Source organism: Balaenoptera acutorostrata, chromosome 1 (genome assembly GCF_949987535.1).
Source record: "Balaenoptera acutorostrata chromosome 1, mBalAcu1.1, whole genome shotgun sequence".
Lineage (NCBI taxonomy): Eukaryota > Metazoa > Chordata > Mammalia > Artiodactyla > Balaenopteridae > Balaenoptera > Balaenoptera acutorostrata.
The window spans coordinates 29016614-29038475 of record NC_080064.1 but is presented as its reverse complement, the minus strand read 5'-3'; the positions used below and the strand labels follow the sequence as shown (position 1 = coordinate 29038475).

At 49.1% G+C, this 21862-nt stretch overlaps 1 protein-coding gene and 1 pseudogene across 1 annotated transcript; one reads left to right on the top strand and one right to left on the bottom strand.

Annotated features, from left to right (window-relative positions):
• Positions 1-940: 940 nt before the first annotated feature.
• Positions 941-5036, top strand: C1H1orf216 (chromosome 1 C1orf216 homolog). Its single transcript, XM_007182509.2, has 2 exons — positions 941-1120; positions 3227-5036. Exon 2 carries the CDS (start codon positions 3232-3234, stop codon positions 3919-3921), a length of 690 nt encoding a protein of 229 aa, XP_007182571.1. The 5' UTR covers positions 941-1120; positions 3227-3231; the 3' UTR covers positions 3922-5036.
• A 5680-nt stretch (positions 5037-10716) lies between these two features.
• The window catches only part of LOC103007388 (solute carrier family 28 member 3-like), a 38540-nt pseudogene continuing 27394 nt past the window's right edge, over positions 10717-21862 (bottom strand).

The window sequence follows — 21862 nt, the reverse complement described above, 5'->3', positions numbered from 1 at the left end:
ATTATGGAGATCAGACTCAAATTCTTCTTTTAAAACAAAAAAAGCAAAAGAAAGGGAGGAGGGAAAGACAAGGGTATTTTTTAATGTATTATGATTCAAAGATGAATCCATATGAGTTTTGTTTTGTTTGTTTTTAATTGGTGGCATGGAGGGGGTAGCATGAGGAAGGTATAGCCAATTGCTTGGTTTACTCAGTAAAGCTGTGGGGTCGGAAGGAACCTCCTGGAAGCTCATGTGCCCTAAAGGCTAAACTTGTCCCAGACTTCTTTCTGGGGCTGCGTCTCCCTAACAGCAGCCAGTGCTTTTTGGTTTTATCCTTAGAGTCAGCAATTACTCTGTTCAGTAAGTGACTTTAATTAAATAAGCACAAAATGAACATATAACTTCAAATTGTGATAGATGCTATCAAGAAAAGGATCAAAATGCCCTGGCATAATATAAAAGGGGGAACTAATCTGGCCTAGGAGGTCAGAGAAGGTTTATCTGAAAAGAGATCTTAAATATGAGAGGGGGAAGAGAATTTTAGGCAGAGGGAACAGTGTGGCAGAAAGGAGCGTGAGGCCCAGTTCCAGAGACTGAAGGGCAAAGGCTGAAGCTGGAGAGACAGAGCAGGACGCTCAGAGCCCTGCGGCTGCAGCCTTAAGGATTTACCCTGCAATGCGAAAGCCACTGAAGGGTTTTAGGCAGGAGGGTGGTGACATGACCAGATTTTCATTCTGAAAATGTCACTGCATGTGCAGTGAGGAAAACCGATCGGAGGGACCCAGTAAATGCAGTTAGGGAATTAAACAGGACCTGCAAGGCCTCAGTCCAGGCTGCCGAAGGCGGGGGAGGCGATTCCGACTCTCCGGCAGGCGCGCGGCTCCGCGGAAAACCGAACCGGCACACGTGGGCCAGGCTGCCCCGCCCCGCGGCGCTGACGCCACCTGACTCGGCAGTCCCGGCTTGCGCTGGGCGCACGGCCCGGGATCCCACACCCCACGCGTCGGCCCGCGTGGACGCCCAAGCCTAGGGATTCCTCTACCCACCCCCACCCCCCTCCTCGCAGCCCCGAGGGACGAGTTCCCGCCGCGGGGCCCTCGGAACCAGAGCCAGCCGGGCGGGGCGGCGCCTCCAGGCCGTGAGTCGGGGCCCGGAGCGGGAGGGTTTGGACCCCAGCAGGGGGCGGGGGTCACAGCCTCTGCCCAGCTGCCTCTTTGGGAGAGATTAGGGATGGACGGTCAGTATCCTCTGTCTCCTGGGGGTAGTCTCCCTCTCCCGCAAGGCTAGGCAGGAAGGGAGGCCGCCTCCCCCCATCCTTACAGAGCGCTCTCCCACACACAAATTGCGGATTAGCTTAGAGAGAAGCCTGATCCTGGGGTGTCTCGGTTCCCATTTTACCGTCTCCGAGAACCCCTAGATCCTCAGCAAGACCCCCACCTCATTCCAGCTGCCTTCACGGCCCCGCCCAAGTTTAGAGAATAGAAAACATTTGGGCGGGGACGATCTCCAGGCACCTTGCTTAGCGGGATGGAGTCTGTAGGTTGCGAAGGGACTGTCCCTACCACTGCCCCCAGGACTTCTTCCCACTACTGGATGTGGGGGGGGGGGGGGTCCCTGCCACCTCCACTTACACTCTCCCTCACTCTTACTGATCCCCAGTTTTTCTAATCCTAGTAATTTATGGTCAGTAGGAACTTCTTGTCAATTTAACCCCTTATTTTGGGAGAAGTCGGTTATTGGGGAGGAAAGAATAATGTGGTGTGTTCTCTCTCTAGGGCCTCAGGATGGAGCAAGCTAGAGGCAGGGACCCGGGATAGTACTAGACATGGAGGGAAGGGGCAAGGTCAGAAGAGAGGCTTGTCAGTGGGAGAAGAGCTTCCTCACTGGGCAGAGGAGGGAACCCAACCCAGCTCTTCCAGCCCTGGGCAGTCAGCAGTAGCCTCTGCTACTCTTGGCCCGTCTCCCTGAGCATAGATATCCCACTGCAGTCCCCCTCCCCCATTCACTTACTCACTCAGCAAGGATGTGCTGATGCCTGCTTAGTGCCACGTTCTGTGCTGGCTCCTGAATATGATGGAGGGTATATAGAGGAATTCCATGTCTAGCTAGGGAGCCAGTAAGCTGCTATTACAAGATAGAAAACAAAAACAAAAAAAAGTTGAATAGACATTTATTGATCATAAACTATGTGCCGGGGACAAGAAACAAACATGAATAAGATAGCATGTACCCAGGGCAGTGGGGATCCTGAGGAAGGCATAGTTAACTGTGTGTGTTTGTGTATATCGGGGCAGTGGGGAGGATATCAGGATGGCTTCAGGGAAGTGGGCGTATTAGAGCTGCGTTTTGAAGTATGAAAAGGAATTTGCTGGGTGCAGAAGGGAAGAGCTTGGAGGGAAGGGGAGAGGAAGGATATTATAGGCCCAGGGAGTTGTATGAGGAGAATAATGGTGTGTCTGGAGATCTCTGAGCAGTGTGGAGGCAGAGTGGCAAGAGGCAAGTCTGGAGCAGTGAGCAGGGGCCAGATGAAGCACGGCCTCACAGGCCGGGAAGAGGGTTAGCAGGAGGTTAGGGAGGGAGCCATGACAAACTTACATTTTTAACTAGAGGCAGAGAGATCAGTAAAAAACCATAGCAGTCAGTAATCCAGGTTAGAAATGGCCCAAACCAAGAGAAAGGGAAGACGTATGTACATGCACGTGCGTGTGTGTGTGTGCACACACACGTACACTTGAAGGTTTTTAAGAGGAAGAAGTGTCCAAATTTGATGGCCAGTGAGAGGGGGAAAGAAGCCGAATGAGGAGTCCAGGCTGCTCTCAGTTTCTGGCTGGTGTGACTGACTGGAGAGTGGGGCCGTTCTGCTGAGGACACTGAAGAGGGAGGGTGGGGTGGGCCATGTAGAATTTGAGGGGCCTAAGGTTGGATGCAGAATTCGGTAGCGGTTGTATCTGGGCTGGAGACAGATCTGAGAGTCACCAACACATGGTGGTTCTGGAAGCTATAGCAGAGGATGAGGTCATCTGTGAGAAGCGCACAGAAGGAGAGGACAGCCTGCCTCAGGGCTGAGGGAAAACCCTGTGAGGAGACTGAGAATCAGCAGTCAGAGAGGGAAGAGGAAAACCACCGAGGGAGGTGTTACCAGAGCCAAGGGAAAGGAGCAGCCTTGTCCCTGCTGCTAGGCTGCCGGGGCTTCAGGCACCCCGCCCTGTCCTGCCCTGACTCATTCTCTGCTTCCCTTTTACAGACCAGATGTTTGCCATCCAGCCAGGGGAAGCTGAAGGGGGGCAGTTCCTGGGGGACCCGCCTCCTGGAGTATGTCAGCCCGAGCTTCAACCAGACAGCAACTCCAACTTCATGGCAAGTGCCAAAGATACCAATGAGAATTGGCATGGGCTGCCAGGCCAAGTGGAACCCATACTGTTGAGGAGCTTCTCCGAGTTGCCCTCTGACAACCAGGTCTTCCAGGATCCTGGACGCCCTGAGGGGGAGGTCCGCAGCCCACCAGAGGGGGCAGAGATCCCTGGAGCTGGGCCTGAGAAGATGGGTGATGCCAGCACAGTCTGCTCCCCTCTGGAGGACAACGGCTATGCCAGCAGCTCCCTGAGCATTGACAGCCCTAGCTGCAGCCCTGAGCCTGCCTGTGGGACCCCTCCCGGCCCTGGCCCTCCAGCTCCCCTTCTGCCCTCGGTGGCCCAGGCCGTACAGCAGCTGCAGGCTCAAGAGCGCTATAAAGAGCAGGAGAAGGAGAAGCACCATGTGCACTTGGTGATGTACCGTCGCCTGGCCCTGCTCCAGTGGATCCGGGGCCTGCAGCACCAGTTGGTTGACCAGCAGGCCCGTCTGCAGGAGAGCTTTGACACCATTCTAGACAACCGGAAGGAGCTTATCCGCTGTCTCCAACAGAGGGCAGCGCCATCCACACCCCAGGACCAGGGCTAAGGGTGTCTCTGTACAGGGGTGCAAGGGTTTATGTATATATTTGCAGGCATGTGTGTGGTTGTACACAAGCAACTACAGATTATTTGCTGGTATGAGTGCAGGGAAGCATAAGTGAGTATGTCAGTGCTAACATGTAGGCAGGTGTGCACAGGCCGTGTGAGAATCAGCAGCCCTATGTGTGAGTATATACATATGTGTATGTATAGTATGTATGTAGGAGGAAGTAAATTTGTATATGCATGTGTGGACGGGTACCCCACGGTGTGTGTATATGTGCATGAGTGAAGATATATATGCAAAAAAATGTGTGTTTATGTATGAGTGAGTTTGAGCGTGCAGATTTGTGGGTGTTCGTGAGTGAGCCCTTGTGTGTGCAGGCCTATGTGTAGGGGTGCATGTGTGCAGGTGCGTGCATGGGATGCATACATTAGGAGCATGTATATTTGCAGGCTGACTCAGGAGCAAGTGTGTGCAAATATATGTTCAATTGCACACGTCGGGCATCCATCCATACCTTATGTTACCCGTGGTCTCCACTAGCCTTTTTTCTCCACAGGGTCCCACTGCTCCCTGGAGAGAGGGCTAGCCTGCTCTCATTATCTGAAGGTTGTGGCTGATCCTTTCTCTTGGATTTCTCGGCTACCTCTCCTTATCCCTCCCCTTCACTCCTCTCAGATCTTGCTCTGCTAAGGCTGTTGTCCCTGATGGTGGATTTGCTGTAGGAAGTTAGGTTGCTACTCTGGCCTACTATGGCTTTCTGGCTGCAATTTTGCCAAGGCAATTGGTAGAGAACTGGTATCAGGGAAGGGAGCTAGAATGGTGATTGACACCATGGCAGGCTTGGAGGCAGGATCAGAGAAGAAGATAGGGGACTGTCCCACTTGAACTCTGCCACTGGGCACGTGGGAGATGGGGATGGGGGAGATGACGATGGCAGAACCCTGAGAAGACTAGGAGAATGGGAATTCTACAATACCAGTTCCAAACAAATCACACCTCTCCACTGCAAGGGAGCTGTTGCAAACCATATTGACTTAAGCTTCTGATGAAAAGGAATCTGTGTTAATATAATGTCATATGTCAACTACACCTCAATAAAAAAGAAAAAAGAAAAGGAATGTGTGCTTTCTAAGCTTGCAAGGAGTGGAGAGGTGTTCCAAGGCTGTTGGAGAAAAATCTTACTTCCCTCTCTGTGCTTCTACTTGCTGAGCCTCTCTGGCTGTAGCAACATTAGGTGTCAAATTAATTTGGTCAATTTCCCTGAAATCAGACTGTCTGGGCCAAGAGGAGCCACAGTTTGGCTCTCCAGAGTGGGCAGTGGACAGTGTCAGTCCAGCCACTGGAAGCTCTTAGGATGCTGGGCCATACACTCTTCTGTGACTGCATGGGGTTGACAGGCCCCAGCAGAGGCTCCGTGAGGTGGAGAGCGGGTGAGTTCTGGAGAGAACCAAGGACTGAAGTAGTTGAGCTCCCTGCTTTGCTTTTGGGAGCCAAGAGGATGCAAAATCCTGATAGGTGAGCAGTGACACAGAGGTCACTGATGCCTCTGGCCCTGCCTCCCTATCTGTAAAATGTGTGGGTGCGTAGGTGAAAGGTATAGGGAGTGAGGCTGAAGCAATGGCCCTGTGTCTCACTTTTGCATGTTGAGTGTGAACCTGGCCTCTGGACCAACGAAGATAAACTGGGGTAAAGAAATTCATTTCTTGGGTTTGTGTTTCTATTCTACCTGTTGTTAGGTGACCTCTTTTCCTCACTGTCTGAGCTCCCCTTTTGAGCAGGGTTCTGGGCTGGGAGCTGGGGCGTGGGTGTTGGGAAAGACACTGGGGGGAGGAATTCAGTCTGCTATGGCTGGCAGTCTCATGTGGGGATATGGGGAGGTGGATGTGGGGGGAGGTGGATGTGGGGGAATCTTTCTTCAGGGGCCTCTCAGTCTGACAGGGGAGACTTTGGCCTCTGCCCAAGAGCCCCATATGGGATTGTCCTTGTCCTAAGGCACCTTTGGGCCTGAAAGGGAGGGGCATCAATTGTGAGGGACACATATGCACCTCCGACACTCATATATCACACTCACATACTCAATCTGCCCTGGAGCCACCACTTCCCTGAAGGGGGGTCTGATTGTGAAAGAATGAGTTAGGGTGCTTAGATGGTTCTGACACAGATGTAGTTATAATACATGTACATGACTTCAGATATGTGTTGATGCCAATCTAGATTAGATCTTCTATTTTACATTAGTTTGTATGATGATTCATAAATTAGTTTCTCAAAAATTCAATACTTTTATAAAGAAAGTATATTACAGTTGACCCTTGAACAACGCAGGAGTTAGGGACACCAACCCACCATGCAGTCGAAAATTTGTGTGTAACGTATAATCAGCCCTCCATATATGCAGTCCTTCCATATCCGTGGTTCTACCTCCTTGGATTCAACCAACTGCGGATGGTGTAGTACTGTAGTATTTACTGTTGCATAACAAATTACCCTAAAACTTAGTGACTTAAAACAATCACCATTTCTGTAGGTCAGGACTCTCTCACCAGGCTGCAATCAAGATGTCAGTCCAAGGTCCCTGGTCTCCTTTGTTGGGAGCATTCAGTTCCCGGAGGGCTATAAGCTGGAGATCACTTTTAGTTCCTTCCATGTGGGCAGCTTGCTTCATCAAATCATGCAAGCCAAGAAAGTTACAGAGTATTAACAAGACAGAAGTCACAGTTTTCTGCAACCTAATCACAGAAGTGACATTCCTCAGTGTTGCTGTATTTTATTGGTTAAAAATAAGTTGCTTAAGAGGAGAATATTACACAAGGCTCTGAGAACCAGGAGCGGGGGGTCATCAGGGACCATCTTAAAGGCTGCGTGCTACAGGAGGCATATTATGATTGATCAGATAAAGGCATATTTTATTGATTGTTTTTAATTATACAAATAAAAATTAATTCTACTTATAAAAATGGAAACATTTCAGAGAAATCTAATGTTTCCTTTTATTCCTCCCCAACAAGGTATATATATTTTAAACCTCACAAAGTATACTTCTTGCTGAAACAGTCAGTGACCCAGGACATTAATAATTCTTGTTATCTCGACATTTGACATTTAAACAGAAACAATACTGGACCAGTTTTTTTTTTTTTTTTAAGGTGTGTCTCATTATTTCTTTTTCTTTTTTTTTTAAGTAAATTTATTTATTTTATTTATTTATTTTTGGCTGCGTTGGGTCTTCGTTGCTGCGCACGGGCTTTTTCTAGTTGTGGACAGCGGGGGCTACTCTTCGTGGCAGTGCGCGGGCTTCTCATTGCGGTGGCTTCTCTTTTTGCGGAGCATGGGCTCTAGGTGTGCAGGCTTCAGTAGTTGTGGAGCACAGGCTTAGTTGCTCCGCGGCATGTGGGATCCTCCCGGACCAGGGCTCAAACCCGTGTCTCCTGCATTGGCGAGCGGATTCCTTTTTTTAAAAAAAAATTATTTATTTATTTTATATTTATTTTTGGCTTCGTTGGGTCTTCGTTGCTGCGCACGGGCTTTCTCTAGTTGCAGCGAGCGGGGGCTACTCTTTGTTGCAGTGCGTGGGCTTCTCATTGTGGTGGCTTCTCTTGTTGCGGAGCACTGGCTCTAGACGTGCAGGCTTCAGTAGCTGCAGCACATGGGCTCAGTAGTTGTGGCTCGCGGTCTCTAGAGCACAGGCTCAGTAGTTGTGGCACACGGGCTTAGTTGCTCCGTGGCAGGTGGGATCTTCCCGGACCAGGGCTCAAGCCCGTGTCCCCTGCATTGGCAGGCGGATTCTTAATCACTGCACTACCAGGGAAGTCCCAATACTGGACCGGTTTTAACAAATTCCATTTATTAAGAGACGTTGTTCTAGCAAAGGGCTATAGCTAAATTTGAATAACTTCAACTGTGAGGATTTCTAACAAGACAACATCAAGCCCTCAGAGCACAAGAGGGTGAATTTTCAGAAAAGGCCTTTTTCCTGAATGCGTGAAGGCTTTTCTGAGTAAAACCGGTGGTTAAGAGCACAGACTCAGAAGCCAGACCCCTGGATTTGGTTGTTGGCGCCATTTCTTTCTGTCTCTGTGACCTTGGGCAAATCAATTAACTTCTCTGTTCTCCAGTTTCCTCATCTTAAAATGAAGACAATAGTAGTAACTACCTCATAGGATTGTTGCAAGTGTTAAATGGATATATAATATGCAAAATACTGTACCTGGCACATAGTAAACTATGTTAATGAGAATTATAATTATTATTATAGATAGTGCTTTTGTGATGCACACTTAACTTTTTCACAGAAAAACAATCAAATTTTTCCTTAAGGAGTCTGAATCTAAAATTTAAAAGACATCATTTTATTTATTTATTTATTTATTTATGGCTGTGTTGGGTCTTCGTTTCTGTGCGAGGGCTTTCTCTAGTTGTGGCAAGCGGGGGCCACTCTTCATCACGGTGCGCGGGCCTCTCACTATCGCGGCCTCTGTTGTTGCGGAGCACAGGCTCCAGACGCGCAGGCTCAGTAACTGTGGCTCACGGGCCCAGTTGCTCCGCGGCATGTGGGATCCTCCCAGACCAGGGCTCGAACCCGTGTCCCCTGCATTAGCAGGCAGACCCTCAACCACTGCGCCACCAAGGAAGCCCCTAAAAGACATCATTTAAAAAAGCCTTTTAAAAAATAAAGCTGCCTAATATTCCTCTCCCTAAGAGAGCTTTCTGAGCTGAGAAAAAGATGAAAGCCAGACCAAAGAAAAAGTGTGGTGAATTGCACGTTGACAGGAGCCCTGCCAATCCTGGGTTTAGGGACAGACCCAGCCCCTGGTGTGGTGGTGGGTTAGGGAAGGAGCTTGACAAGAGCAGGGAGTCAGGGCTGGAGCCAGGCCAGCAGAGCTTGGGGCCGGGATGCTGAGGCAGGACCCCAGTGGATGAGCTGACCCAGCCAAGAATTGCTGTTTCCAATCAGGCACGCTGGCCATCAGGCCTGATAGCGGGAAGCTCTGAGGCTACTGCTGTACCTGTGTGGGGAAGACCTGGTCCAGAGACTGTCTAGACTGCCTCTGTTTCTTTGCCTGTGGCAACTGTACAGACTGAATGAGGAAATGGGTCTGAAGATGCTTTGTATGCATTAAAACAATCAAGGTCCCCCTGCACAAGGCCCTACAGTGCCAGCCCTGCCCTTGAGCAAGTCTTGCCTGCACAGGTAGATAAGACTTGCATCCAAAAGACTAATGCACTAGCCGCTCAGCCAAGGAGAGGGGGAGCTGCGGCTGCCCTCTGTGAAGGTCTCTGCCTGAGACTTCTATACTTGGGAGGTTGTTTTAAAGTCACTGAGTGGGGATTTCTTAGTCCCTGGGACAGTGAGAAGAGTGGGGAAGTTTCACGCACTAGGGAGGGGTTTAGCCAGTGAGCCACCTCCCCCTTCCTGCCAGAGTGAAACCCCATGACCAGGAGCAGGGAAGTCTAACTCAGGTTTCTGGTCCTACCTGAGGAGACTTGCTTAATAGGAGGAATGAGGGATGAGGTTGGGGCTGAGACCCAGAGACCCACAGGTCAAGGCACACAGCAGAGGCCTGAGCAGGCCTGAGGGACAGGACTGAAGCATGGAAGGGGTTGGCAGGGAGGTAGTGCAGGGCTGGATCCTCTGGGGAGAAGAAAGTTCTGGGTCCATGGAAACTTTCTCTCCAGGGACCCCAAATAGGTCTGCACCATCAAGTGTTGTCAGAGGGGATGGGATTAAAACCTGGGGTGCAGGGAGGCAGGGAGTGAAGTGGGAATGAGGAGTGTAAGGAGTTATGGGGATAAGGAGACTGCAGAAGGTAGGTGGGCTCCCAAGCCCTGTAGGCGTGGCATATCATATCGGGGCTCTGTGTACAGATGGTGCCCGACTTATGATGATTCGATTTATGATTTTTTTAGAAGGTTTATTTATTATTTATTTATTTTATTTTATCATTTTTGGCTGCGTGGGATCTTCATTGAGGCATGCGGGATCTTTCCTTGTGGCACGCGGGCTCTTCCTTGTGGCGCGCAGGCTTCTCTCTAGTTGTGGCGTGCAGGCACCAGAGCACGTGGGCTCTGTAGTTTGCGGCACGCAGGCTCTCTAGTTGAGGCGCGCAAGCTCAGTAGTTGTGGAGCATGGGCTTAGTTGCCCCGTGGCATGTGGGATCTTAGTTCCCTGACCAGGGATCGAACCCGCATCCCCTGCATTGTAAGGTGGATTCTTTACCACTGGACCACCAGGAAGTCCCTGATTTATGATTTTTTTAAAAAATAATTAGAAATATCCTAGTATATTGTACTTCGGAGATAAAGAGTCCTTTGGGCATTTAGATCCCTACTTCATCATCACCACCGTCACCACACACACACACACACACACACACACACACACACACAAACAAGATTAAAAAATATTACTCTTGTGCATGAACAAAAATGAAAACACAAATAAATTACTTAAGGTATTTCAAAACCTTTTTCACATTCTTTCTTTTGTATGAATCCCCTTTTATTCCAGTCATTAGTGTTTGTGTTTTCTCATAAAACGTAGTCTTTATGCTATTAAGAGCATTGGTGATAAGCATTTCATTAAAAAGCATCTCAGCATTGTCTCTAGAATTTCCTTCTGAGACAGAAAATATTTCTGGGACTGGAGACTGAAGTGTTCACTCCTGTTTTCCTTCTTTCCAATTAAAGCTGATTCCATGACAGAAGTATCAATCTGTGGAAATAGCATTTTTTTTCCTCCCCAAAGCAGAAAATTCAGCACCTGTACTTAGAGTTCTGTTGGAGAAGTGGCTAAACTCAAAATGCATTAGGAACCCAACTGCAGTTTAGTGTTGGTGGATTCAACAAATTGCATCAGTCCTTCAAATACAGGCTATGGTTTCCTTCTGGGATGACCTCACCAGGACCCCTGGCAAAAGTGCTGCTCAGTAGACTCTGGCAGCAAGATACTGCATTGGTTGTGTTTCTAACTGAGCTGGAGTTGAAGGCATTCTCCAAAACATGATGGCAGTTGATGTCTACAGAAGTGCTTGCCAGTAAGTGCTATGGATGTGAGTCCGCCGATCACTATTCCTAGGGAACCGAAATGGGCAAAGCCACAGAGAGCATGAGTGGCAACTGTCTCAGCACAAATCGACATATATTGCTGCACACCATCCACAAATTGGGTCCACACTCTTGCCTTAAATGGATCGATTTTGAGAGTTTCTGATAAGCCACAGATTCATTGAAGAATGTCTTATAACCTATGAGTTTGGCAACCATAAAGCTGGCTTGCCAGTCCACTCCCATCATGAAGGAAAAGGGCATGAAGATGTAGGAGCATATTACTTCGAAACTCAGTTGTGGGTAGTCAAACATGTTTCCAAACCAGGACAGGGCTGAATTCACAAAAGACAACAGGGCCAGGAAGGCAATCAAATTCACAGCGATGGTCGCCACCAGGGAAATGGATGAGGATGCTCCCTGAGGGTTATTTTAGGTGTTTCTGTCTCAGGCCAAGAAAGTTTAGAAATAGCCAATGCTGCAGGTGTAGACATAACTGAAGCAGTTAACAGGTGAGAGGATGAGACCCCAAAAGAAATATATGCACCTAAGACACTTCCAGCAATGGTAGAGAACCCAGTGGTCATGATTGCCTGGAGTTTGGACTTGGTGACGTATGGTAAATATGGCTGGACCAGCAGTGGAGACTCTGTCTGTCCAACAAATATATTGCCAGAAGCAACTACAGATTCAACAGGAGATGTTCCCATAGTCACTAGCATTACCCATCCAACCTCTCAAACAAACATGGTTGATGGTCCCAATTTGTAGTGGTCCTTCCAACCAGAGACTGTGGTGCCCTCCTCAGAATGGGGACTTCCTATTGCATCCTCTCTCCTTCCTTCCTGCTTCCATGTGGACACGGGAATGCTTTTTAATGATCCACTGCATCAATCTGAGGTAGTGCAACATGGACATCACAGTGCTGAAGAAAACCACGATGGGCAGGACCTTAAATGCAAAAAAGTGGTCTTTATATTTCTCACCAAAGACAAATGAGGCGCCAGCATCAGTGTACTCCAGGAACGTCTGAACTTGTTTCCGTAACCAATCAAAAGCCATAAATCCAGTTTCTGTCCTTAGTATCAAAAGCCCAAGAAGAAACTGTAACCCAATACCCCAGAAGACAGGCCTCCAGTAAACTTTGGTTGGGTGCTTGGAAAATAGAAATGTCAGGATAATGTACATTATGAGTCCACCGAAGGACACCAGCTGCTGTTGGCCCAATTTGGTGGTGTCAAAGACCAGTCAGAAAATAACTCCCAGGATCAGGCAGGCCCAAATCACCCACTTCAACCAGAACCAATGGCTGCCCAGAAGCCTTTGGCCAGGAGACAGGAACTGAGCGATTTGAGACTCATATCTGGCCATGAAGTGATCCCAGATCACAAAGAAGATGGCAACCACCGTGATCACGAAAAGAGGAAGGGCTCTGCGAAAGTTCAGCACACAGACCACAATCACCAGAGCCAGGTAACTTGCTATTAAAATGCCCCAGATGATATACTTAACGGTTGTTTTGTGTTCCCTACAAAAATCATAAACTGGACCACACTTCCTTTCCAGGCACCCTTTTTGATGCGTCTCTTGATCATCCTCCTCATCTTCATCCTTTCCTGGAGAATCCTGCTCAGTGGTGACTTGCTCTTCCCCCTGTTTGCCCTTTTCTTGCTCTCTGTTTTGCACAACTCTACTCCTTAGTGAGTTGTCATTTCCTGATGTGTTCTGGTTTTCAAAGCAGTCTTCATCACTCTGAAAGCCGGTGTTGCTGCAGCCCTCGGCTGTGAGGGCTACCATCCTCTGCAGCTCCACAGAATTTTTGCAGCTCACGGATTTGGCTGGCCTCTGAATTCTTTTCAAATGTCTGGGCTGGAGATCCCCTGTACCTCACTAATCCTTCTCATTATCCTCATTCCTTCTGGCCCATTTTTACTCCGGGAAGAAGACTCCTGTGCATGGGAACCACAGATGGTCTCTGGTGCCTCTTCCCTGGTGTGTCGGATGGAGGGCCAGATGCCAGATTCACTCCCCAGCTCACCTAGGAGAATCTGATTTATGACTTTTTGACTTTACTTTTTGATGGTGCAAAACTGATAAGCATTCAGTAGAAACCTACTTTGAATTCTGAATTTTAATCTTTCCCCAGGCTGGTGATATGCGATATGATAGTCAGTCTCTCAATACCCTTGGGATGCTGGGCAGTGGCAACTCCCAGTCAGCTATACAATCATCAGGGTAAACAACTGATACACTTACAACCATTCTGTTTTTCACTTTCAGTACAGTATTCAATAAATCACATGAAATATTCAACACTTTATTATAAAACAGGCTTTATGTTAGATGATTTTGCCCAACTGTAGGCTAATGTGAGTGTTTTGAGCATGTTTAATGTAAGTTAGGCTAAGCTATGATGTTCGGTAGGTTAGGTGTATTAAATGCATTTTTTACTCACAATACTGTCAATTTACAATGGGTTTATTGGGATGGAACCCCATTGTAAGTGGAGAAAGGTCTGTAGTGGCTGTCTCTAAGGAGATTGAATGGCCCCTGATGGCAGCCTGTGACATGTCTGCCAGCCTCTGTTTCCTACAGGCCTCACCCCAAACCCAGTGTTAGTGTTTCCTCCTAATCACAGCATGAACAGGTAACAAGAACAGGTAACAAGAACAGGAAAGCAATGAGATCTCTGAACACCTGATCAAGGAAAACTTCCTGGAGGAAGAAGAGCCTAGAGAATGAGTAGAAGTTGAGGCAACAAAGGATAGTGATTCCTAGTGCAGACTGGACCCAGGTGTCTTGGATCTTCCACTTAACTAGCTGTGCCTCACTTTTTTCAACTGTGAAATGGGGCAGTTAGTGCTTCTCTCAGCATTTTGTGAGAGTTCAATAAGTTTACACATGTAAAGGGCTTAGAGCTGAGCCTGGCACATAGGAAGGAGTCCACAAATGTCAGCTGTTACTATCTGACTAGGAGAGGATGGGGAGGTCATCAGAGTTAGGAGATGCAGCTGGGCAGTTGTGCTGTATATTAAAAATTGCTAAAGGGCCTTGACTCCCAGACCTATGAGTTTAATGGGGATGCTGGTGGTGAGGAGCATGAGATGGGGGTGTTCCAAATCAGACCTCAAATCCACACTCATATACATGCCCACACCCACCAGGCACCCACAGACACAGGGGCACTAGACCCCATGCCTACGCATTGCGCCCGTGCGCACACACACACCCACACACACTCCTGGACACAGACCCACACGCGTGCTTCCTCCTCCTTCCCCAACCCCTCTCAGAAATAAAACTGCACCCAGCCTGGGGTGGGGGGTGGTTTGCACACCCCAGCGGACCCCCGAGACTCTCCCAGCCCCAGCGCCGGACAGCCAGAAATGTGTCTGCTCCGCCGTCTCCAGGCCTGAAGGCTTCTAGCCACACCTTATCCTTCCCCGCTCCTCTTCCCAAACCCCTAGGCTCAGAGGCGGTCGATCTTCTACTTGCTCCACTCTTTTTTATCACCAGTAGATTTGAGAAGAGATTCGGCTGCTTGTGGGACTGGCCGGCGGGAGGAGGGAGGTGGCTCAGGGAAAAGGGGGAATCATCATACTGAGGTCAGGGCAGGGGGAGGGGCTAGGTCCCCCAAGGACATGTACACCCTACCCCCCCCCCCCAACCGGGGATGAAAGAGGGCTCGGGCCGTGGGATGGGAGCAGTCCGAGGGGCTCGGTGCTTGGGGGACCGTGAGCTTGCCCCATAATGGGGCGCAAGGTGGAGCCCTACTGCTCCGTGCTGGGGAGGAAGGAGAGGGCAGGAGGCCGGCGTTCAGCTGGTGTCCAGCGGTCCCCGGGCGGGGCTCGTCCCCCGAAAGGCACGGACAAAGGGGCGGCCTCCCCGGACCCCTGCGCCGCCTGGAGCCGAGGGCTCAGCACAAAGCTGGAGGCGGGTGGAGCCGAGCCCGCCCCACGCGCCGGCGCTCACGGGACTGTTGATCCGCACGATTGCGAGCGACGTTTCCTGCGCCTAATCCCAACAAGCATGAAAACGGCTCCAGCGGGCCCGCCAGCAGGCCCTTTGTCCCGGCCCCTCGCGGGACAGCTGCAGCCAGGATCCCTGCCCCCTTTTGTGTCTCCTCCCCCGCGCCCCTCTCCGCCCTCCCCAACTCAGCTGCCCGGATGGCCGCAAGCCTCCCAGGTCTCTCGCCTCGGGCACTTGGGCCGCACAAAGAGGGGCAGTGCCCCTAATCTGGGGGAGGGGGAGGATTAACCCCAGGGTCTGCAGGGAGAGGTGGGACTGTGGAGGGAAGAGAGAGAGAGAGAGGGCTGAGGGGTGCGCCTTCTGCGAATGCAGGGCTGTGCGAGTGATGTGGGCCTGCAAATGAGAGCATAGATGTGGGACTGGAACCGTAGGGGGACACGTATGAGCAGGTGCAAGTTAGCGGACTGGAGGGGACCCGGGTTGTTACTCAGGCTTCTTGGACTCCTCTGGCCAGCCCCCAACATTCAGTGATCAGACAGCTCTCAGGGCAAGAAACTCCCTAGACCTTGATGCTCCCTGGGCTTCCTGGGACCTCCTGTCTCTACTCCTCCTGGGATCTCCTCCACTCTGTGCCTTGGCCCCTGCCCATCCTCTGGACTCCAGCAGGGTCTCTGCCTCCAACTGCCCACTGGGCAGCTCCACTCGGATGACCCAGAGCACCTCAAACCTCCCATGTCCAAAACTGAGCTCATCTCCTCACCCACAAACCTGCTCACCCCACTCAGTCATCTGGGGTGTAAGCCTTGGTCCCCCTGGTCACTCCTCACACCCGTCACCAGGTCCTGTCCCTTCCGCTTCCCAAATGCTTCTCTAGCCCCTGCCTTCCTGTCCACTCCAGCTTCCCCATCTTGGTTCAGGCCACTGTCATCTGTCACCCAGAAAACTGGAAGGGCTCCTAGCCTGGCTCCTTCCCTTCCATTCACCACACTGCTCTGGAGTGGGCTTGCATAAGACTCCTCCAACTTAAGACCTTTCCAAGGCTCTCCAATTGCTTAGCTTGGTTTGCAAGGCCTTCTCTGACTGCTTCCTACATCCTCACTGGCCTGATCTTTCCCCAGGGTCTGTTGTTCTCAAGTTACTGTCTAGTCCACAAAGACCTTTCTCAAGAGCCTTCATGGAGATCTTTTCTCATGAAATCTCTGAGTAGCCTTGTTCCTCACAGAACCATCCTTCAGAGCCCCAAGGTCCAGGGAACTACAGGGCAGTGGGAACCAGATCCTCCAGAGACAGTGCATGCTGGCTCAGCCTTGCCCACACTATGCCTGCCACACGCAGGACAGCAGGGCTCCTCCCCAGCTGATGTGGTCCTGCCCTTCCTTGGGCTTCCTCAGGCCACCGTGGCTACAGAGGCCACTCCAGGTGCGTGAATCCTCAGGGCTGCTGGACACCCTTGTCTCTGTCCCAGATCTCTCAGGATGGACCACATCCCCAGAGGGCTCAGAACCCCACAGTCTGTGAGCATGTCTGTGTCACACTGTTCCTGTCACCATTGTCACCAGACACCTCCTCCCAGGAACCTGCTTCCAAGATGCTCTCAAGCCCCCATCTTAGTCAGACAGGAAATTCCTGTATTCAACAAATATTTATTACTGTCTATCACGTTCCAGCCCCTCTGGTAGGCAGTGGTGATTCAGATGAATCAGACACAGTTCCAGCCCACTGGAACTTCACAGTCAATTCCTGGAGACCCAGACATGGGTAATAAGAGTGCAGTGTGATAAGTGCTAATACAAATCTGTCCATGGTGCTGTGGAAGCACTTTCTAAAACATGTTCCAATAGGTGGGAAGTAAAAGATTTCCAAGTTCAAAGGGAATGATCAGGAAAGCGTTCACAAGGAATTCCCTGGCAGTCTAGTGGTTAGGTCTCTGCGCTTTCACTGTTGAAGGCACGGGTTCAATCCCTGTTCGGGGAACTAAGATACTAAGATCTGGCAAGCCACTCGGGGGAGGCCAAAAGAAAACAAAGGAAAAAGAAAAAAAAAAAGGAAAGCGTTCACAGAGGAGCTGATGTGGAGGATGTGACCTGGAGGATGAGTAAAAGTAGGTAAACAGCATCCTAGGAAAAGTGAAGAGGACTTACCCTGGGGACCCAGGAACCAGGAGCCTCTGAGAGTTCAGAAGCAGGGCACTGTCCAAGAGACAGAGGAGTCTCTCTGAGCCGGCAACTGCAATGAGGAGCGAGGCTTTACCTGTACAACTGTTATGAATTCTTGCTCTCATGAGGTTGGCCTGAGACATCACATCACTTCCTGGGATGCTGGGCAGTATAATAAACTCAGTAAAGTATCCCACTTGTCTGTGAGCCACACAAGCCTCTGTCTTCAGGTACATTGAGAACCTTCAGAGTTTGGGAGTGTATGGGGTAGTAATGGGTACAGACCGGGAACCCCAGAAGCCAGTCCTCTGAAGAAAGGGCTTCTGCACCAGGCCACTGGGCTTCCTTATGGGAACCAACAATACCCCCGCCAAAGACCCTCCCTGCTTAATATCAGCTAAACTTGGTACTGCAGGAACCCAACAACATAGGCTCAGTCCAGAACATGCAGATGTACACAGATGTATATGTCTGTGTCCAAACCCCTGTGAAGAAGTTCAAAGCTTCTTTTATCTGGTGGGTCTGGTGGGTTTCAATGCCATACTACCCATTCCCTTCCCCCAACTGTATTCCTACTTGCATCCGTGTGTTATTCCTATCCCCGTAGCCAGCTCATCCTCTCCCCATTCTCAATACCATCTTTCCCAACTCACCTCTCTATTTCAGCCCAAAGCATCGTCCTAACAACAACAGCAGTAAGAGAAAGAAGAAGAAGGAAGAGGAGAAGGCAGAGGGGAGTAGTAGAAGAGTATTTTCTTAGAGTGCTAACTTTGTGTCAGGACAGGCACTGTTCTTGGTGCTTTACCTGTGTTAACTCATCTACTCCCTAGGAGAAAGATACTATTATCATCTGCATTTTGCGGATGAAGAAATTGAGGGCCAGGGGTGTTGAGCAACTTGCTTAAATTCACGTAGCTGGTAGGAGGCAGAGCCAGGATTCAAACCCAGGCAGTCTGGCTGCAGAATCAGTGCTCTCACCACCTCAACTCCACGTTGCCCCACAACCACTCCCTACCTGCCTTTATAACCATCTTCATATTCTCCTACCCTATCCCCATCCCAATCTCATTCCCATTAGCATCCTGTCCTGCACATATTATCCCATCCCACTTACTCCACGCCCAGTTTCATACCCATTCCTCACCCCCCCACCCAACATTTGACTCTTCCCCATTCCTATTCCCTTCCTCTTCCTTGTACCCCTTAGAAAACTGGCTTTAGAGTCTGTTTTCAAGTTCACTAGGCTTTGAACAAGAGATACATTCACTTAAATTTTTGGAGCCTTAGTTTTCTCATCTGTTTGAAAAGGGTAAGAAAGCAAGTATCATCTACTTTACAGGATTGCTGTGAGTATTAAATAATGCTCTTGAAATTGCTTTGTAAATTGCAAAATATTTTACAGCCCAGTGTGTTGTTGTTGTTTTGTTAATTTGCCTTGATATTATTTTTTACCCCTTCTAGAAGCAAATGTTTTAATTTCAGTAATTGACCATTTGTTTTCTAAACAGTGAAATTCTTATGCTGTTTTGAAACTAATTTTAATGGAGGCTACTGAAATGGTAATCTTTATTGTTTGTGATTATTAATAATTTAAGAAAAAGAAAAGTAAATGTTGCTTGTATTCACAAGGTTGGGATTACTTTCCACGGGAGGTCCTAAAAATGGAACGGTTGTGAATGAGGGTGCTCTAGGACAGGATGGCAAGGAGCTGAGATGGGAATGGGGAACGGGAAAGAGGATGGAGAACTGGATGGGAACAAGGTAGAGATAAAGAGCAGTGAAGGGATACAGGTGAGAAAAGAATGACCAAGCTGTATCAAGCCTTCCTATGTGCCATTTCACCCTATTTTATTATCCTATTTTATAGGTGAATAAGCCAAAGTTTCTTTAGGTAGGTTCCATTTCTGGCAGGACAGATACAGTACTCTCTATTCTCACATTTCCCCTCAAATGCCTATGAGAAAGAAACAAGGTTACAGGCTCCTTGCCTGAGAAACAGGCTGATCTGTAACCAGAAAGGGTTCTCTAAGATAGGGAGCATCCCCATGACCCACCTGGGACTAAGTTCAGTGGAACTGAGCAAGAGGTGGGAAGTTGCCATTGGGATGGAAAGGGGAGGGAGACATGAAAGCAGGTATCTGCTTCATGCTACAGCTTTACAGTTAATGTTCCAGATGCCTGTTTCCTCCTTCTTATGGGAAAATGGAGGGAAGGGAAGGTGCTACCTCTTCCACTTCCTGTGCCTAGAGTCCCTGAAATCCTCATACGGCCTCCCAGGACTCACAAACCCCCTCACCCCTGAATTCCTTCCTACCCCCAAAACTCACCCAGATAGGAGCAGAATCTTCTAGGTTGATTTCCTGGCCTCCCCTCCCCTAACTAGTCTCAGGTACAGTCACCACCTTGATCTCCATAATGAAACTCCTTTTATATGAGACACTCAGATACTCCCCTAATGATTACTGAGATCTTCTAGTTTGTGTGTGTGCATTTGTGCATGCACATGTGCATTTTGGGAATGGGGAGTCTGAATGGCTACATCACGCCTAATGAACTTCTCCCAGAGAAGGTTAATTACCCTCAGAAGTCCCTTACTAAATTAGCAGCCTATGGCTCTGCTCCCCATTGTGATAATATCCCCTTATATGTGATCAGAGTTTTATAGTTTATAGAACCTTTCCCTCTATTTCCCCATTGCTTTCTCATGACTACATTGGGAGGTAAGCAATGGTGTGCCTTTTTATAGAAGAGGAAATAGACAGTCACAGATGCTAAGTGTCTTGCACAAAGTTGAACAGCTTGCAATGGAGCAAGGACCCTACTCCTTCAATTAAACACTCAACTGCCCAGGTCTCACACAGGTCTGCCTTGAATCCCACGGCAACAATGTGGCAGGACTTAAAGGAAAGGGTTGCTCAGGCGTGCAGGGAGGGTTACTGGCTCAGTGGGAATGCCTTGGCATTTGGATAATTCTTTGAGTGGGACTGTCCTAGGCAATGCAGGGTCCCAATTTAGCAGCCCTGTCCCCTAGACATGAGATACCAATAGGACTGCCTACCCACTTATTGAGACGAACAAAACATCTCCCTCATATTTTTAAAGCCCCCTATAGGGGTAGTATCCCTCCCACTTCTCTCTCCTCACCACTTAGAACCACAGGGCTACGGTCTCAGCTTTGGACACTGGCCCCCTTTCTATTGTCCACCCCCTGCCATCCTTCTTTTCTCCCAGGGCAGTTCACCTCCCTCTTGGACTCTATCAGCTAGAAAACGTCAAGAGTTACTGAGGTTTGAGCCCCGTGGCTCTGAGGCTTAAGGAGGCTGTTCCTTTAAGGAGGCTGGTTCCCAGGACTAACGGGGGTGGGGGGTGGGGGTGGGGGTGGGAGGGACAGTGACGGGCGGGGCGGGGCGGGGCGGGGCGGTTGATTGAGAGAGAGAAGGGAAAGGACCCCACCCCCGCCCCCTGCAGGCCTCACCTAATCGCCACACTCTGCGTTATTACCCGCCTATCGCAGCGTGCTTTTAAATAAAATATGCAAAGATTTCCCTCTCAAATTATCTCCCCAGGCAAACTAGCTCAACTCCAGCTTGTAAATGGAAAAAATGCAAATAAGGCCTCCCACCTCTCTCCCTCAGCCCCAAGGCCCTGGACAGCTAATGCGATTCCTTCTTTTTGGGAATTTCTGTTTCCATTGAAACCAATTTTAAGGGGGATGGGGGGCTTTTCCCAGGTGCCATCCAAAGGGAGAGTCTTAAAAGGGAGGGAACAGCTCAGGGAGAAGTTTGAGGAAATCACTGTGTTACGGGGTTTGCGTCTTTCTGAACCTCATTTTCCTCATCTGAGATCTCAATTAGTCCTTCCCTGGGCTGCAGTGAGGCTGAACCGAGGGAAAGGCACGGGGCCGGCGCAGAGTAGGTGCACCTTTCCAGTTTAAACGTGCTGTGGTTGGAGGATACAGAGATGGAGAAAACAGACATGGCTTCTGCCCTCATGAAGCTCACAGTCTAGCAGGAATAAACCCCCAGACCATTTAAAAGTTGAAAAGCAATTAGAAGACACCTTAATCAAGCAATCAAAATCAATGTCATCATAGTGAGATAAAATGGACATCCACCCCCTAACATGGACACAATCTCCTAGGCAGCACAACTGCCAAAGATGCAGAATCTGAGGAATGAAGAACCAGAAGGGAAACCACAGGACAGACCTAAACTCAAGGTCAGGCTCAGCTGGCAGGGGCTCTTTAGAATATCAATGTCATAAAAGAAGAATGATCTGTTCCAGATTAAATGGGCTAAAGAGACAAGACAACTAAACCTGCAATGCATGATTCTGGATCAGATACTGGATTGAAAAAAAGGACAATGTCTGTGAAGCACAGCATTGGGACGTTTGGCAAAATGTGAATATGGATTGCGTTATACATATTTTTTTTTAACATGAATTAACCATTTATTTATTTATTTATTTAAAATTTTGGCCATGCCTGTGAGGCATGCAAGATCCCAATTCCCCATCAGGGATCAAACCTGTGCCCCCTGCAGTGGAAGAGCAGAGTCTTAACCACTGGACCACCAGGGAAGTCCCTGTATCATACATATTTTTTTGTATCTATTTAAATTGTCTGAGTATGGTCATCATATTATGGTTACATAGAAGAGTCTCCTTGTTTGGGGGAAATCTATATGGAAATGTATAGGGGTAAAATCTCATATTTGCAACTTAATCTCAGATGGTTCAGTGAGCAAATGTAGCAAAATATTAACAATGGG